Consider the following 19,095-nt stretch of genomic DNA (forward strand, 5'->3'; position numbering starts at 1 on the left):
TCACGCTCCTCCTCCACCCCGTCATCTGTCGCAAGGAGCATGGACAGTTCAGTGGCTTGAGGCGGTTAACATGCAGTGACCGTTAAAGGGTTCCTTGGAGGCTGCAAGACCACCAGGTAGGTGACTTCACTCTTGCACTCCACCACCTCAAATGGCCCAGTCCACTTATCCTGGAGTGCCTTAGGCTCCACTGGCGCCATCACCCACACTTTTTGACCAGGTTGAAACTCGACCAGACTGGCATTCCGATCATACCACTGTTTCATATCCTCCTGGCTTGCTTCTAGGTTCTCCTGTGCGAGACTCCCAAAGCGGGCAGTCTGGTTTCTCAAAGCCAGCATGTAGCTAAATACATCCTGGGGGTTTACTAGGAGCTTTCTCCAAAGCATCCTTCATCAGGCTCAAAGGTCTCCTCACAGGGTGGCCTAGATGAGGTCAAAGGGACTAAACCCAAGTTCCAATTGAGGCACCGCCATGTAAGCGAACTGAAGGCATGGCAAGAGGACGTCCCACTTCCACCTCAAGGGCTCTGACAGGCCCATGATCATGCCTTTCAAGGTGTGGTTGAATCTCTCAACCAGACCATTATTTTGGGGGTGGTAAGGGGTGGTGAACTTGTAGGTTACCCCACACTCTTTCCACAGAGACTTCATATACGTGGATATGAAGTTAATACCCCTGTCAGATACCACTTCCTTTGGGAACCCCATGCAGATAAAAAAAAACATCAAAGCACGATCCACCATAGGGGAAGTGATTGACCTCAGAGGAATGGCTTCTGCTTACTGGGTGGCATGGTCCACCAAGACCAGGATGAACCTGTTACCCATGGCTGTCTTGGAATCCAGAGGCCACACAATGTCAATATCTACACTCTCAAAGGGAGTACTAACAACAGTAAAGGTTGGAGGGAAGCCTAACACTTCCCTCCACTCTTGCCATTTGCCTGATAAGTCTGGCAAGACCTGCAATGTGCATCTGAGTGCCTGTGCATTAGGGGCCAGTAAAAGTGGGTGACAAGGCTCTCAAAGGTCTTGTCCCACCCCAAATGTCCAACTAAGGGCACATCATGAGCCAACCCCAGTAGGAAGGCCCTGAAGCACTGGGGTACCACCAGCACACGGGCTGACCCAGGCTCAGGAACCTTAGGCTCACTATACAGGAGGTCATCCTCCCAATAGATCAGGTGCGATCCTGGCTCCTTGCCAGCTGCCTGGTCTGCAGCCTGCTGCCGCATACCTTCCAGAGTAGGGCATGTCTTCTGTGCTGCACAGAATGCTTCCCTGGTGGACCCCCTTCCTGTTGCCACCGCGATAGCTCAGGGACCTCACCCAGTTCAGCCACCTGATCCCCTGTAGGCTCTGGGGTGTTACCCTCAGGCTTCGCTTCCTCCCAGACCGTGGGAACTTCTAGGGCCGGTTTCCCACGTCCCCTGCCCTTTCTCTTTTTGGCGGTCCCCTGGGCCACTGTTTCAGGCTACAGGGGCTCTTGACCACCCTGACAGGCTGCCACTGACCGAGTGGATACGCATACCCACCCAGGCAGACCCAACATCTCCAAGTGAGACCTGTGTTCCACCTCCTTCCAATGGGAATCCTCCAAGTCATTGTCTGGCAAACAATCAACAGGCATGGTTGGACTCACAGCTACCTTCAAGGAACCTGAGACCCCCCCCCCATTCAAAGGAAACCTGCGCCACTCTGCACAGGCGCTCTGAGTTGTCCACTGCAACTACTTGGTGAAGTACACGGGGATCAATCTGCTCTTCAGACACCAGCTGACCCCTCACTGTAGTTACACTGGCTCCTGTGTCTCTCAGAGCCTCCACCCTCTGTCCATTGATGGTCACCCACTACCTGTACTTTTTAGTGTTCTCAGGCACGAGGGTTCTCTGGACCATCTCACTGTCCCCTAGGGAGACAAGGGTTATCTCAGCTGGCTCCCACCCACCTGGAACCAACTTGTCCCCAAGCCCTACACTAGCCAAACCCTGGGGCTGCGCACCAGTGGGTGCCGGTGTACTCTTGGGGCATTTGGGGTCCCCCCTCACATGACCCATTTGGTCACATGCATAACACTTACGTGGGGGTCCCCCTGCCACTGGCTTCCCTTTGGAGAACCATGCCTTCTTCTCACTAAGGGGTTGGGAATCTTTACCTTGGGAATCAGTTTGGGGCCCTTTAGAGAACTCCCCCTGTTTACCCTTACCCCCCCCTTTCTTCGGAGAGGGACCCTGCCCCCCCTTGGAGTGGTCTCCCCCACACCTCTTTTGGACCCTGGTGCTCTCCCTGTGGGCCGCTTCCTGTGCAAGCTTCCTGGGATCAGTCAGCTTACTGTCAATCAGGTGCTGGTGCAGCTCTGGAAAACATAAACTGTACAAGTGCTCCCAAGCAATCAGATTGTAAAGCCCCTCATACATTGTTACCTAATTGCCCTTCACCCAACCATCCAGTGACCTGCTAAACGAATCAACACATTCCAGCCATGTATGGGATTCCTTCTTCTTATAGGACTTAAACTTATCCTTATACTGCTAAGGGGTGAGACCATATCTTGTGAGTTGGGCATCCTTCATGATAGTGTTGGTGAGATTCTGAGCATCCCATAAGGCTGTCAGTGTACCCCTCCCCTCTACCTCAAAGTGCTTCCACAGAGCCCCTTAAACCACAAGTATATGTCATCCTCCATTTTGTAATCCTTCACAAGATCTTTAGGAATGTGCACCATCTTCTCAGGCTGCACTGTGATGTGGCTGCCACAATACCTACTATACTGGCTCCTCTGATCCAGCTCCCTCAAGCTGAGCTCATGAGCCAACAACAACTTTTTCTCCTCTATGGCCATCCTCATTTTCTCCAACTCCCTCTGGTGCTTCCTCTCTGCCTGTTTGTCCTGCAATTCTTCAGGGGTCAGACCCTTAGATGAGACACTGCTACCTGCCCTGGAGACGGTCTCCCTGGACATAACAGGCCCACCCACAATACCTCATCCTCCTCATCCTCTGTGTGCCCTTCAGTGCTCTTGGCTGTGACCCAGGCCCTCAGCGCCTTTTGCAGCTCCTCCTTCTTGGATGAGCTCTTAATTGGACAGTCAAAACTTTTACAGGACTGCTTAAACTGAGCCTTTGTATAGCTCTCTAATTTCTCTAGGTCAAAAGTAGCTCCAACTGATGCATCTCCAGATTGAGACATGAGGAAAAGTCAACAAAAGTGCAAAGTTCCAAAAGGCAGAAAACAAGTTCCCAATGAAGTTCAGAAGTCAATCAAAGATTACCACAAAAATTGATGTAGGGAAAAATCCAAGCAAAAGATAAAAAGCAAAAATCACAAGACAAATAGTATGTGGTCACGTAGTGGTCTGCACTCAAAACAGTAGTGTACACTTAATCACAGTATGTCAAGTACAAAAGCAAGTCCAATCCCACCTGCTGATCACCAATGTTAGAAATGGGGTCTTTGTTTGGCAGTCAGGTTACCCCCGTCCAAGCAAGGACCCTCACTCTAGTCAGGGTAAAAGAGAATCACTCTCAGCTAACCCCTGCTTACCCCCTTGGTAGCTTGGCACAAGCAGGAAGGCTTAACTTCAGAGTTCTAAGTGTAAAGTATTTGTACCAACACACACATTAACTCAATGAAAACACTACAAAATGACACAATACAGGTTTAGAAAAATAGAATATATATATATGAACAAAACGACCAAAACAACAAGAATCCACAATACACAAGTCAAGTTATCAATAAAAATGCAAAAAGAGTCTTCATGTAATTTTAAACACAATGCTAACACTGTTAGCGTGAAAATGTACCTTGGGCGTGTCAAAAATAACCCCGCACGGGTGAGTGTGCATCAAAAAGAGCTTGCGATGCGTCGATATCACTCACGAGTGAGACCTTGCATTGTTTCTCCTTCAGTCAGATCAGCGTGCGTCATTTCTTCTCTCTGCAGGAGAGCGATGCGTCGATCCGGCCAGCACTATCGGGTCCGGGCAGGCCTTGCATCGTTTTGACACGCCCAGCGGTGTTTGTGTTAGAAATCCAGCCGCACGTTGATCCGAAAACCACACAGTACGGGTTGCGATCTCACCAGCCTCCGTCAGCGATGCTGTGCATTGTTTCTCCAGCCGCGGGTGTCGATCTTCCGGTCGCGTTGCAGGCGAGCGTCAATTTTCTGCCACGAAGCCGGCAGCCCGTCCATTTTTCAGCCGCAGATCGGAGCCGCGTCGATCTTTTCCCCGCACAGCGGTCGGTGCGTGGATTTCCCACTCTTGGGCTGCCAGCTTCTCCTTTCAGGGTCCCAGGAACTGGATGGGCACCACTTGGCAGAGTAGGAGTCTCAGCAGGGGCTCCAGCTGTCCCTGAGACTTCAAACAACAGGAGGCAAGCTCTAAATCAAGCCCTTGGAGAGTTCTTTGACAAGAAGGAAGACACACAAAGTCCAGTCTTTGTCCTCTAGCACAGGCAGAAGCAACAACTGCAGGATAGCTCCACAAAGCAGAATCACAGGCAAGGCAGCTCTTCTTCCTCAGCTCATCAGCTATTCTCCAGGCAGAGGTTCCTCTTGGTTTCCAGAAGTGTTCTAAAGTCTGTGGTTTTGGGTGCCCTTATTATACCCATTTAGCTCTTTGAAGTAGGCCTACTTCAAAGAAAAGTCTCTCTTGTTTGTGAAATCCTGCCTTGCCCAGTCCAGGCCCCAGACACACACCTGGGGGTTGGAAACTGCATCATGTGACGGCAGGCACAGCCCTTTCAGGTGTAAGTGACCACTCCTCCCCTCTCTCCTAGCACAGATGGCTCATCAGGGAATGCAGACTACACCCCAGCTTCCTTTGTGTCACTGTCTAGGGAAAGGTGCAACCAGCCAAACTGTCAAAATGACCCAGACAGGGAATCCACAAACAGGCAGAGTCACAGAAATGGTTTAAGCAAGAAAATGCTAACTTTCTAAAAGTGGCATTTTCAAACACACAATCTTAAAATCAACTTTACTAGAAGATGTATTTTTAAATTGTGAGCTCAGAGATCCCAAACTCCACATGTCTATCTGCTCCCAAAGGGAATCTACACTTTAGTCATATTTAAAAGTAGCCCCCAGGTTAACCTATGAGAGGGACAGGCCTTGCAACAGTGAAAAACAAATTTAGCAGTATTTCACTGTCAGGACATATAAAACATATTACTATAAGTCCTGCCTTAACCATACACTGCACCCTGCCCTTAGGGCTACCTAGGGCCTACCTTAGGGGTGTCTTACATGGAAGAAAAGGGAAGGTTTATGCCTAGCAAGTGGGTACACTTGCCAAGTCGAATTTACAGTTTGAAACTGCACACACAGACACTGCAGTGGCATGTCTGAGACATGATTACAGAACTACTAATGTGGGTGGCACAACTAGTGCTGCAGACCCACTAGTAGCATTTGATGTACGGGCCCTGGGCACCTCTAGTTTACTGTACTAAGGACTTACTAGTAAATCAAATATGCCAATCATGGATGAACCAATTACATACACATTTTGTATAGGAGCACTTGCACTTTAGCACTGGTTAGCAGTGGTAAAGTGCCCAGAGTAAGAAAAACAGCAAAAACAGAGTGCAGCACACATCATCAACCTGGGAAACAGAGGCAAAACATTAAGGGAGACCACACCAAGGATGAAAAGTCTAACACAAGCAACATTTTAAAGCTGGTTAAAAGACCAGCCTATATTGAAGATTTGAAGTTCGTGCTTTTATGTTCCTAAAACTTTAATGGTGTTTATATTTATATGTCTGACTGTGCAAACTTTACCATCATCTGCTCTACATCTAACGTTTTAGCACTTTCTATCTCATAAACATTAAATTCCTTTTAATTTTTCACAAAATTAAATCCCAATGTGCACTTATCATAAACTACAGGCTTCCATATTATTTTTACCACTGCATGTTCCATCATTAACTCTGAAGGTAACCACCCATATGATCTCTCGCATCAGTGGCAGCATTATCTTAATGGCTAACTGCGCCTTCTGTGATGAAGTAAGTTTAAAACCAGATGCAAACGTTGATTGTGGTTTGAAAACGTAGAGTTCAATGATGTTTGTGGTTTTATATCATGGAATCAATGAATTGTGGTCACTCCTGTCTTCCCCCCCGTTCAGAATGTATGTTATACTTCTGATGAGGTGTGGAGCTCTACTGGTAACAATGATTGTGAGATGTCATTGGGGAGGGCTATCAGGGTGGTTGGACTCCTGAGTGTGAATCGAATAATTAAGTGGCAGGGGTCCTGCGATGGGATGTTTTTTCATAGGTTACGAATATTCTAGTTGTATGTAATGAACCAGACACTCCAACTGCTGTGCAATTTGCAATGTTTGTATGCAGTGTTTTTCTCTGTCACAGATGCGACATGCTCAACTGTACTCTATTGTACTGCTTTTGCAAATTCTAATTAAAAACATGCATATTATTCCTCAATTTTATTTTGCTATGCAAATTTGTGCTATAAGTAGTGTTTTGTAATGAAATACTTGTATTAAAAGCAACTACAAAGACTGTAACTACACCTACTTCTTTATTATCATGGGCCATATTGTGAAAAGTGCTCTGGGGGCCCAATTGGTGTGTGCACCTGCTTTGTGCACCCCCGGTGCACTTTGATGTAACAGTAGGGGCCACAGACTTGATATCACTTTCTGTAATACTGATAGCGCTGACAAACATGTAGCAACAGCACGACCTTATGCAAATCATGTACTCACTTTGCCGTATTACCGACATGTTCTCAAAGGCAAACATGACCTTAGGAGGGGCATTGACAGTGCAGCTTTCTGGAGAGGTAAAAGGGTGTCAGTACGGCCCTCTGGAGAGGTAAAAGGGTGTCTCGTGGACTCCCCAAGACCTGCCCATGCAGGCGGGTGCATTCACTCACTGTACCTTCCTGCAGGGAATCTCTTTCCTCTCTTCAAAGTGCAGGCAGGTTGCCAATTGCACTGCCATGAATGTAGTGCAGTCAGGGGCAGCTCCTCCTTTAGGGCGGAGGAGCATTGCCCCTCCTCCCGCCAGAAGCAGCAACTGCAAACCTTTGAAAGAAAAGGATAATAAACGTTGTTTATTATCCTTTTCTTTTGAAGGGGCGGGGCCACGGGGGCACAGCGCATGAATGTTTAGCCGACCATCTCGGGCCAGCCAAACATACATGCGCGAAAGGCTGTCTCCAGCCTGGCAACTGTGTTGCTGGGCTCGAGAGAGCCTGCACAGGCTCCCAGTCTGCCTGGGAGCACCCTGGCTGGGCGCTCCCAGGCAATCCTGACACTGCTCTGAGCAGCAGCTGGATTAGCTGCAGTGCAGGCTGGGAGCCTGTGCCTGCCTGCAGCAGCAAGACGGGAGAGGAGCAGTGCAGGCGCGGCGAGGAACGAGGTAAGTGTTTTATTTTTTTTTAAATTAATTTTAATGTTTATTTCTTGCGCCCCCCCTGAGCCCTCCCGCCCCCTCCAAGTACCGCGAGCCGCTCCTGAGTGCAGTCATCATAAGAGGACGGATTGTCCCTGGTTGCGTACTGTGTTCCAGTTGAACAGGGAAAGTGCACTTTATATGTACACGGCCCCAGTTTGGATTTGAAAACTTGCAATCAGGCCCACATTCTGGAAGGATAAAGTGATTTTGCAGTATTTCCACTTGCAATTTTGGTCCCAGTTCTTGCTCTGGATGAGTCTTCTAGTAATTAGAGCTCTAGTAGGGTAAGGAATCTTGAATATTTATTATATGTAAAGAGGATATTGAACTACAAAATATGCTTCTTTCAGTCTCTTACTTTATCCCTCATGCAAAACTATTTATGTAGTGAACAGTCAGTTGCAGAACACGGACACTGACTTGTAAACGCTAAAAATATTGCATGATCTGGTACAAATATCATTCTTTTTTTCCTTTATATTCTATTTCGGCATTAGTAAACTCTAGGTAATCTGCTCATTTAACATCAAATCCATCAAGCTGATGTAACACATATTGTCAGCACAGTTCGAACCAGGCTTGGTTCATTATCAAGAAACTCGAAGATTCTTTCACTAATGCTGTATGCAGTGCTCCAGAAACCCTGTATACTGTAGACGTCCTTTAATTGTTAATTGTGTAAAGTGCTCCAGAACACACCATGTCCTGCAAACGCCCTGGTATCTTTGCCTTCATGCACTGCTCCAGAACAACCCACATCCTCCAAACGTCTTTGCATCCTTATTTGCATACTGTTCTCCAGAATGTCGCTTATCCTATAGACATCCTTGTATCTTTACATGTTTATAGTGCACCAGAACACCCCGTACCCGGTTAAAGTCTGTCTATCCTTACTTTTGTAAAGTGCTTCAGAACACCCCTTATCTTGAAAATGTCCTTGTATATTTACTTGTATACAGTGCTCCAGAACAACGTATATCCTGTAGACATCTTTGTATCTTTATGTGTATACAGTTCTCCAGAACACCCCACATTTTTTAGACATCTGTGTATCTGTACGTGTATACAGTGCTCCAGAACAACCCATATCCTGTAGACATCTTTGTATCTGTACATGTATACAGTGCTCCAGAACACGCCACGTCCTGTTGACATCCTTGTATCTTTACTTGTATGCGGTGCTAGGACCATTCTATATCCTGTAGACATCTTTGTATCTGTACGTGTATACAGTGCTTCAGAACACCCCACGTCCTGTGGACATCCTTGTATCTCTACTTGTATGCGGTGCTAGGAACATTCTGTATCCTGTAAACTTCCTTGAATCTTAATTTGCTTACAGGGCTCCAGGACAACCTGTATTCTGTAGATGTCTTTGTATCCTTATTTGCATACAATTCTCTAGAACCACTTATGTCTGTAGATATCCTTGTATCATTACTTGTATACTACTCCAGAACAACTCTCATTATGTAGATGTCTCTTTAATTGTATATAGTGCTCCAGAACACCACGCATCCTGTAGAAGCTTTCGTATCTTTACTTGTATACAGTGATCCAAAACATTTAGGGTTTTTGGCAGACTTCTTCGTGCCCTATTGTAATAGAATCCCCTTATACCACTCCTTTTGCCCTAAGTCCTAGTCATTAAAATATTTCAAACTGAACAATCAAATTGTATGTGAATTATTCAGAGCAGTGCCTGGCGAGACAATGTGCAATCTACCTTGTGCTTTGATTTGCATTAATGGTCGCCCAGACCAAAAAGAGACCCTTTAGGTGCCACCCTACGATTTAAAAAGAAAAGTTTTGTTTTTTGCTGAAATCGTTACTTAACACAAGGTGTGCAATGAAGGTAGCCTTCAGGTTCAAATCAATACATCTCCATGCGCCTTAATATTCTTACCCACCGAAATGAAATTGACGAAAGGATAGACAAGCTGGAGTCATATGAAAGCATTCACTGACGCTGGTGATCAACAAGCCACGTCACCATGCTGTATGCCATATTTAGAATGACATGCACAATACTAATTTACACTCTGTTGCAGAAAATAAACATTTCTAAGATCCTAAAAAACCTCACCTTCCATCTACTTTTCAAGGATTTTCTTCCCAAAAATAGAGCACTATTGTAAGGTGTACATATGCAGATTTCTACAAACGGATGTATTCTGTAAGAAATGTTCTATCTGAGCTTGAAAAGATAAAGTACGATTACAGAACGCTGTCATCAGCTGTCATCCTTATTGTTTCCAGGTGCTGGTCGGGGTTCCAGTATGGATCCTTGCCTGCATATGGTGCTTTATGGATCCCCGTTAAAGGGGAGGCTCCTGTATGGTCTACGACCGTTGAATCTCTGTAAGGTGGCCCACTGCTCCCTTCTGGTGGTTTAGCTGTTACACCATGTGTGGCACAAGTTTTTAGAAGAAATAGGAACCCTCCCTGTAGTTGCACATCTGCTATTGCATTTAAGTTGCTCGTAAATGTACACCTTTTTTCAAATGTTGAAAAAAAATTGTGTGACCCTTTGCTCTGGTATGTAAAACCCCTTAATTGTATGCGGAATGAGTCGAGCTCGAAGGCCCAGCAGCAGTCCGGCCACCACAATCAAGTAGAATTCGAAAATAATAAATGAGTCAGGTTCTTTTCCAGAAACATTGTAGCAAACTGTACTGAATTCTGTGAGTGCTGCTTCAGTCCATGGATATGTTACAAACCCCTTGTGCGTTGCAGGCCGAAGGTCTTCACCCGGGTGCCAGCTGCCGTAGCAATGTTACACAATTGTCCGATTTCTTGTCATTCATCTGCTCCGTTGCAGATGCGGCCCAATGGAGGGCAAACATTAAATACTGATCTGAAGCACCGCTTTCAGATAATTCTCAGTTAAAGCTTGCTACCGTGCTTCTGAAAAGGATTTAGACTCCAGTGTATTCTTTTGAAATCCCACATGATTGTGGTGCCCAGGTTACTGCTGGAGTCAAGTCATGGGTTTGCCTTCAGTCTCTAGTGTTGGGCTCACATGGAGCCTCAATTGCTGTTGTCCATTTACAGATTTCAAGCCTGCACTGCTGTTTTTGAGCAGCTGCCTTGTTTCAGAAGTGTGCTGCCCTCCAAGAGGAACCAGAAGAGAAGGCAAGTGATAAGAATGTGCCCGTTTAATGAGTTACCCTCTCACTGTTAATGCAGGGGTGACATGTCATTATCAAAGGTAATATTGCACGTGGATCCAGCAGAACAGGGAGGATGTGTTAAACCGAAGTACTCTTTCTTTAGGCCTAACCAACGCCTTGCGAAGGTCTATGCCGACACCTGACCATGCAAGGTGTTCCTCTACTAGTTCCCTTAGGCATCCATCCATTGCATTAGGACACTCACTGACCAGATGACAGGCAAATAGCATTGTCATGTAGGTCAGAGGGAACTGCAGCATTGCCAAAATATGTTGCTATTGTAATATGTCTTAATGTTAGTAAGTGCAAGCACACTGTACATTGTTAATTCCTTGAATTAAATGACACATGTTTAGGCAAATGGAGATTAAAGGTCTGGTTTAGATCTTGGTGGTAATGGTCCCGCCTTCAACTTTCCGACGGTAAACCCATCTGCCACTGTGACGGTCCACCTGCCATATTTAGATGGTTGAGGTCCCATATCCGAAAGCCCATATTTGAACCACCGTCTCTGCCAAGAAACACCGTCCACGTCGACAGTGGGAGAGGGAAAAGTGGATGCCGGCAGCTTGGGGCAGAAAAGGGGTAAAAACTCACCTTTTTTCCTCATTCCACCTCCGTCTTCGACTGGACACCACTAGACAACACCTGCCGTCACTGCAGCCACCGACTCATGGAGATACCACAATCCCCACCCACCACCAAACTCGAAGGTAGGGATGGCGCCTTGCCAGGGTACATTGGTTGTGTACTGTTCGGGAGGTCAGGACCAATGCAGGCATATACATGTCACAGTAATTTTAATAAATCACTATGACTTGCATATGTTGGGTATACAATTCTGTCACATGGCTGGTGACACATGCATATTGCACACATACACAGCAGTCATTTTTCATCATTCTTTGGAAAATGAATGCTGGCATCACAATGACAGTTCACTCACACTGGACAACATTGTCCATGTTTGTGCATTGCAAGGGGACGTGTATGGGTAGCTTTCTGTTATCTGTTGTGTATGTGAGTCAGTACATGTGTGTGTATGGATTGGCTATTTGAGATGGAGGGAGCTTGAGTGGTTGGTGTGGTTGTGTCAGTATGTGTGTCACTTGCATGTGAGACCGATGTTGTTGTGTTTGATGTGTTGCTGTGTGTTAGCATCAACATCAAAAGAGGGACAGGGAGGTTGATGGTCCAGTGTACAGTCTCCCAAGATACTAACACAACAAGGAGTACACTTTTCCAATGGGGAAATAAGGGAACCTACAAGTTTAGGAGCAAGAGCCCTCACACATCCTTTCGGATGTCATGCTTCATCATTGGGGTGCTCCTCGTCAGACCGGCACTGCAATGTCTGACGGGCTCCCCGTGAGGGGGCTTCTTGCTGGACATTTTTTGTGGTGACTGCCGTGGTGGAATGTACTAGGGTGATACCTACGGACAGGCACTACTCAAACAGGAGAGGGATCTAAAATTGGTTCTAAACCTCAGAAAACATCACCATTTAATTTATCAAAAGCAAAGAGGGTTAGACCAAGATTAAAAGCAACATGAAAGTGATATGGTGAGAGGTAATGCTTTGGTGAATGAGGGCAAGGAAAATATTACATATCCGAAAGGATGTGTGAGGGCTCCTGCTCCTAAACTTGTAGGTTCCCTTATTTCCCCATTGGAACAGTGTACTCCTTGTTGTGTTGCTGTGTGTTAGACCTGACAGCCCTAGGGTGGTCATCCGCCAACTTTTTGCCTGCCTCCCTCCACTTTACTGACACTGTTTTTGCTGGTTTTAGGACTCTGCACACTTTACCGCTGCCAATCAGTGCTAAAGTGCATATGCTCTCTCCCTTAAACATGGGAACATTGGTTCGTACCCAACTGGCATATTTGATCTACTTGTAAGTCCCTAGTAAACGGCATTACATGTGTCCAGGGCATGTAGATTGAATGATGCTAGTGGGCCTGCAGCACTAGTTGTGCTACCCACATAAGTAGCCCCTTAACCATGTCTCAGGCATGCCATTGCACGGACTGTGTATGCAGTTTCACTGCCACTTCGAAATGCCATTTTAAAGTACTTGCCAAGCCTTAAACTCCCTTTTTCTACACGTCACCCCTAATGTAGGCCCTAGGTAACCCATAGGACAAGGTGCTGTGTAGGTAAAAGGCAGGACATGTACTTGCGTGTTTTATATGTCCTGGTAGTGGAAAACTCCTAAATTCATTTTCCACTACTGTGAGGCCTGCTCCTCTCATAGGTTAACATTAGGGCTACCCTCATATACTGTTTGAGTGGTAGATTATAACCAGAAAGGGGTAGGCAGGTCATGTTTAGTATGGCCAGAATGGTATTAGAAAAATCCTGCCTATTGGTGAGGTTGGATTGTATATTGCTCATTTAGAAATGCCACTTTTAGAAAGTGAGCATTTCCCTGCACTTAAAATCCATCTGCGCCTTACAGCCTCTCTCCAGTCCACGTCTGGGTTGGGCTGGTTGACAGCTCCCTTGTGCGTTTCACCCAGACAATCACAAACACAGGATACTCCGTCACACCTGCACTCATCTGCATACTGAATGGGTCTTCCTGGGCTGGAAGGGTGGAGGGGCCTGACACTTACATTTCAAAGGCTATTGGCCTGCCCTCACACCATGGACTGGCAGACAGACCTGTACTGAAAGGTGACTTTGTGCACTTCAAAACCACTCTTTGAAGTCTCCCCCACTTCAAAGGCATTTTTGGGTATATAAACTTGGTACCTGACCCCAACAAATCAGACACTTCTGGACCAGATCCTGCAACCTGTCAAGAGGAGCTGCCTGGCTGCCCAAGGACTCACCTGGACTGCTTTGCTGTGAAGGACTGCTGCCTTACAGTTGCCCTGCTGCCTTGCTGGCCTCTGACTTTGCTGAGAAGGGCTCTCCAAGGGCTTGGATTGAGCTTGCCTCCTGTTTCATAAGTCTCAGGGCCAAAAAGACTTCCTCTCTTCAAGGAAACTCCTTGTGCAGCGAAAATCGATGCACAGCCAACTGGAATCGATGCACAACCTGCCTAGCGATGAGAAAATCACCACATCACTGAACCGGAACGACGCAGCCCGACTTCCCAAGAAGAGATCGACGCAGCGCCTGCGTTGCGACCGGAACTTCGATGCACAGCGATACCTGATCGACGCACAGCTGAGCCGGAGCGACACAGCCCGACTTCCTGAGTGAAGAATCGGCACAGCGCCTTCCGAGAGACATAAACTCCAACACATCACCCACCAGAGTGACGCAGCACCTGTGACTTCGTCCCGCATGCCCAGAATTTCCACACATCGTCCCTGGGTGTCAAAAGACCCTGCATCGCTGTGAGGATCCAAGACTGCATGCCGAAAATCGACGCAAAGCCCTTGTAGAGTGGGAAGAAACAACGCATCGTCAGTGCTGCGTCAGGAAATCCGACACACAACTTCCTTTTTCCACGCATCTCCTCCTCTGCGGTCTCCGTGCGTGTAATTTTGATGCACACCAGGTACTTTGTGCACACAAGAGACGATTGTTGATTTTTAAAGACTTAAGACTCTTCTTAACATTGCAAAAGTGATATTTCAACTTGTGCTTATCAAATCTTGATCGTTTTGACCTTAATTTAATCAGATATAAATCTTATATTTTTCTAAACCTGTGTGGTGTATTTTTGTGGTGTTTTCACTGTGTTATTGTGCATGATTTATTGCACAAATACTTTACACATTGCCTTCTAAGTTAAGCCTGACTGCTCAGTACCAAGCTACCAGAGGGTGGGCACATGATAATTTGGATTGTGTGTGACTTACCCTGCTTTGCATTGTGGTCCCTACTTGGACAAGGGTGTATACCTATGCCAAGTAGAGACCCCATATCTAACACTGTGTTACACATTCAGGTGAAAGTTGTTGTTGTGTGGCGGATGTTGCCTTGATATGTGCAGTTGCGCTTATGTGTGAGTGTGTTTGTGTAGCTGAGTGTGTAGTTGTGTTGGTTGCTGTGGTTGTGTGGTTTGCGGGTGCAGTGTCAATGGTGTGTGTGTGTGTTGTGTCATGGATGGATGTCAATGTGTGTTTGTGGCACGTACAGGTCATATTGCGCTGGAATTGTAATGGGTGATGGTGTGAATGTGGTGTGTTGTGTAGTGCAGGGGTACACACACAGCTAAGGGACAGTGTGTGTGTGTGTGTCACTTACCTCTATTCCATAGCCTCTGCCATTGCATGAAGTCCATTGGGTTCTGCCGCCTTCTCCCTCCATCAGCAATCCATCGCCAGCCCACTGCTTACAGTTCTGTAACCTCTAAATACGATGGGCGGAACAAAGTTGGCTTGATGGTCTTTTCGGGTCCACCGCCAAAGCAGCTTGGCAGTAACACCATCCAGATCTAAATCAGGCTCTTAGTAATTTGTCGAGATTCATATAATTTTCAATCATTGTCACAGGCAGGAATCAAACCCAGTAGTTTAGCAGCTGGGCTATATCATCTCTCCAATAGTCAGTGGTAAGTGTGTGTCAATGATTGCTGGTGAGCATTACCGCTACTAATTTTAGGGGACTAAGAACCTTTGCTATCTCCTGCTCAGTTTCAATGTTAGCAGTGAAAGACAGCAGATGTGTCCTTTCATTTCCAACGGACATGGAAATAAGAGGAGGAGAGCCAATACAGTGATCCTTCACCATCTCAAAATATTATCATCCTTTCTTCTATTTCCATTACCAAAATGAAAATAAAAAAGGTATTTTGATTTATCTTCAAACAGGTTTGTATGCTGCTCACCAGCTAGGTTCACCCTACAGTCAACGGGCAGCCAGCTGTCAGAGGTGGTCAGAGGCTCCAGGTGGTAGTGGTGCTACAGCTGCAGGATAGACCTCATTCCCAGTTGGCTTATGCCATCTCCTCTAAAAAAAAGAAAATAGTGACTGGCACTCATTTTTTGTAAAAACAGATTAGGCGCTGTGGATGTGCTATAGGTTACTGTTAGTTAATGTGCAATTTTACACAACAAGCTTGTGAACAAGCAACCTCTGCAACTCAGGAAAATTGACTACTATCCTTATCTGCAAAATTTTACATTTTTTGTGTCAATTAGTTTCTGTTGTCTACATTTTAGTACCATGAAGCCACTGGTTGGTAACTGTGTTCCATAAAGAATGCAGTTAAATAAAATGTGGGATTTTTGATCATTCACAATTATCTCAAGGCTTGTTGGTGTGAACCCGCAGTTTCTGTACAAAAATCTGAAATGTCTGAAGTAAAGTATGACTTTTCAATTACAATAATTTAATTGAAATGTCAGGCAGTTAAGAAATAGATATGCAGTACAACCAGAATTGTAGGAGATTGCATGAAATTGATAGGATAAGAACTCCAGACAATAGTGCTCAAAGGGTTTTTCTCACAAGCTGATGGTTGTGATGCATCACAATGTACAAAAATGGTTATTGCACTGGTAAAAAAAGCATTTAATGTATTTATTTGGCAGCATTCTTCATAAGTATATGTCATTGTTCCATTTGTATTCACTTATTTCACTGATGAGATACTTTCAGACAAGTCCTTTGTGGTTTCATCATGACAAACTAAGCTGGTCCTAGTCTGGATTTGTGCCACCTATGCAGCAGAGTTTTCCACTATACTGCCACATGACCATCTCTGACCAATCGTATGCTTTGTAATCACGTTCTGCGTTTATTCATGGGCACTTTTACGTTTATGCCTGCAGGTACATGATCACATCATTGGACCGTACCCATGCTGGCTTCTATCGCTGCATTGTCCGTAATCGCATGGGAGCCCTGCTGCAGAGGAGGACCGAAGTGCAGGTGGCATGTGAGTAAGACCCCCTGGTTAGCTTCTTTTTTTAACTTAGTTTATCTAAGAAAAAAAACTTAAAGCGCTCTTGCTGTCATGTTATATCTCAACAGCCTGCTATACCTAACTCCAAGAAATTTCAAAGGTGAAACAGCCTATTTTCCCAACAGATATAGGGATTTAGATTCTAGGATTACAAGTGATCTTCAGGACTCCACTCCCCTGTCAACACTCCAGAGGGAGCTGTGCCCGAGAAGTCAGAGCCTAACTCTTGGGAGGCAGTGAGCTATAATGTAAAACAAATGTTACTAATGATTTAAAAAATATTACTTGGTTAGGGGTATTAACTTTAGCAAAGGATTGGATTTAAAAAAAAAAGTACACCAAGCATATAGTACAGCTAAAATGAAACATTGAATGCGTTTAGCCTTAACTGTGCGTATTCCAATATTAATGGCCCTAAGAGGTGTCAAATATTACCTAGTTGCCCAAAGAACCCCAGAGCCTGTTAGTACACACGTTCCGCAGTCAGCATGTGTTTCCCTGGACGTTTAGAGTAGGATAGGCCAGACAGACATCACAAAGACATATCATGCTATACCCCCAGTGACGAAATGTAACATGCATATAGAGCTGACCATTGTGCAAGCCTGAGCCATTACTTTATATCAGACTGTCTCTATTGTACTTAATGGTCTTCGAAGCACATATCGGCTGGTTTCCACAATTCCCAAGTTTCCATATTCTGCAATTTGTTCACATGTGTATGCGTGATTACACAGGTGTAACAAAACTTGAGCCCTGCCCCCCACCCCTGCAAAGTACCCGAAAGGAGCCCTCTCTCCCCTGGACCCAGTCAGGGATCTGCTGCCCTTGCACAGTGTACTTTGCTGAGGGGGCCCCCTGGAGCTCGGGGTCCACCCTGCACCGTGGGGGCTATGGGAGCCTTTGATAAGCCACTGTATGACTGCCAACTTTGGAAAACAAGTTAATCTATAACAAAATAGAGTAGTGAGTACATTTCTGAAATTAGGATAAGGGGCGAAAAACAATGTAAATCAACTAAGTGTTGAACAATGTGATCATCCTATCAATGTCTTACGTATCCCCCTTTTGTTTGATGCCTTCATTAGCTGTATGAGTGATAAACATATCATTTACAGGAGATTTTTGGCGAATCCTCCAGGAATCGCCTTAACTCGTATCCAGGTATGTCTTTCTTTCCAATGCCTGTTGTTTGTGATTTTTGTTGCAGCAGAAAAAATGCTATTATGGCGTTGATGCGACCCAGAAGCTGTTGACAGCCCTCATCTTCTGCTCCCAGTGTACAAGCGAACCCTGGGGGATACCTTACCCCTTGAGAGGGGAGGGTATCTACCCTTTCCCCACACCCCAAGGCACCATAATATTACTAAATATTGTCTTTGCTGGCTTGTGCGAGCATCCCACTCAAAGGGAATCCTTCGGAGTCCCTCAGGGTATACGATTGTGAAACCAGCACAGGAATCCTCCAGATTTGTATTTGGTTATGAGGAGCTTGAATATTGTAGGGAAAATTGCAGGTACTATGTAGTGTGTTCTTATTCCTGGTTAGAATGCTCTCAGCTGATGAGTTAAGGAGATTCCACGATCCATGACGTGTAGTCTCCTTGTGTCAGTTGAGCCTGAGTATCTCTCCTCAACGGACCTGTTCCTTTGTACTCCTGTACTTCAATAAAGCGCCTTTCTTCTACCCGGCGTTCTGATCCTTAATTGCAGCATCACTTCAATCTGGCGACGAGGGTGGAACTTACCAGCTATCCTGACCGGCGACCGCTTATTGGATTGCTAATTTTGTTCTGGACGCGTTCTGCCGATTCTTCAAACCGACCGTCGAGGGATAATTTTTTTTCTCGTTCACCACCATCTTTGTTGTCGATCGAGGATTTGTGTCCTGTTTCTCCTTAATTTTTTTTATTTATTATTGGACTTCCTCGCAAGCGCGAGTGCAAGCGGAGACCGTTGCTTGCGCACGCGTCCTTGGCTTGGAACAGCCGCAAGCGTCTCTAAGGAAACGAAGACGCCAACTCGTGCTGCAGTTCCGGCGTCCACACGCGTCTCCTTGGAAACAGAGACGTGGTTCCAGCACCAGAGACGCAGACGACGTCGACACGCGTCTCCAAGGAAACGGAGCCAGCAGCAGTGACGCATGTTTAATGGTAAACAAACATGCGGCACCCTGCGTGCTGCTGCTCCAGTGACGCGTGCTCCTTCCTGCGCGCTGATGTTAAAGCTACGCGTGTTTAAGTAAACACACATGCGGCATCCTGTGTACTGTTGTTCCAGAATACTAAACTAAAAGGAAAAATACGGTAACCAAATACATTTTTTTCTCTTTAAAAAAAAAAAAGAAAAGAAACAAGCATATAAAAGAGAACAGGTCCGGGAAGGGGGAGTATTGAAACGGAGTCTTCAAGTTAAATTTGAATTGTAAAGGAGTACGAAACAGTGTCTTCAAGTTAACTTGTATTTTGTTTTTACCTCTGATATGGCGCAAGCAAATTTTATCATTGTTCCTCCGCAAGTATTTTGGGCCATGGGTAACACACTACCCATCAAAAAGAAAAAAGGGAGCACACTGCCTCACACTCCAGCAAAAAGTTAGCCCCAATGCATCATGGT

The 19,095-nt window shown here is 45.7% G+C and overlaps 1 protein-coding gene across 3 annotated transcripts in view; it reads left to right on the top strand.

Moving 5' to 3' along the window:
• SDK2 (sidekick cell adhesion molecule 2) overlaps nt 1–19,095 on the top strand; it is a 945,724-nt gene that overhangs the window by 531,363 nt on the left and 395,266 nt on the right. For all 3 annotated transcript variants that reach the window (XM_069199807.1, XM_069199808.1, XM_069199809.1), the window contains exon 3: nt 16,346–16,452. In XM_069199807.1, coding sequence (XP_069055908.1) covers nt 16,346–16,452 — 107 coding nt within the window. The remainder of the gene's footprint in view (nt 1–16,345; nt 16,453–19,095) is intronic.

This window comes from Pleurodeles waltl, chromosome 7 (genome assembly GCF_031143425.1).
Source record: "Pleurodeles waltl isolate 20211129_DDA chromosome 7, aPleWal1.hap1.20221129, whole genome shotgun sequence".
NCBI lineage: Eukaryota > Metazoa > Chordata > Amphibia > Caudata > Salamandridae > Pleurodeles > Pleurodeles waltl.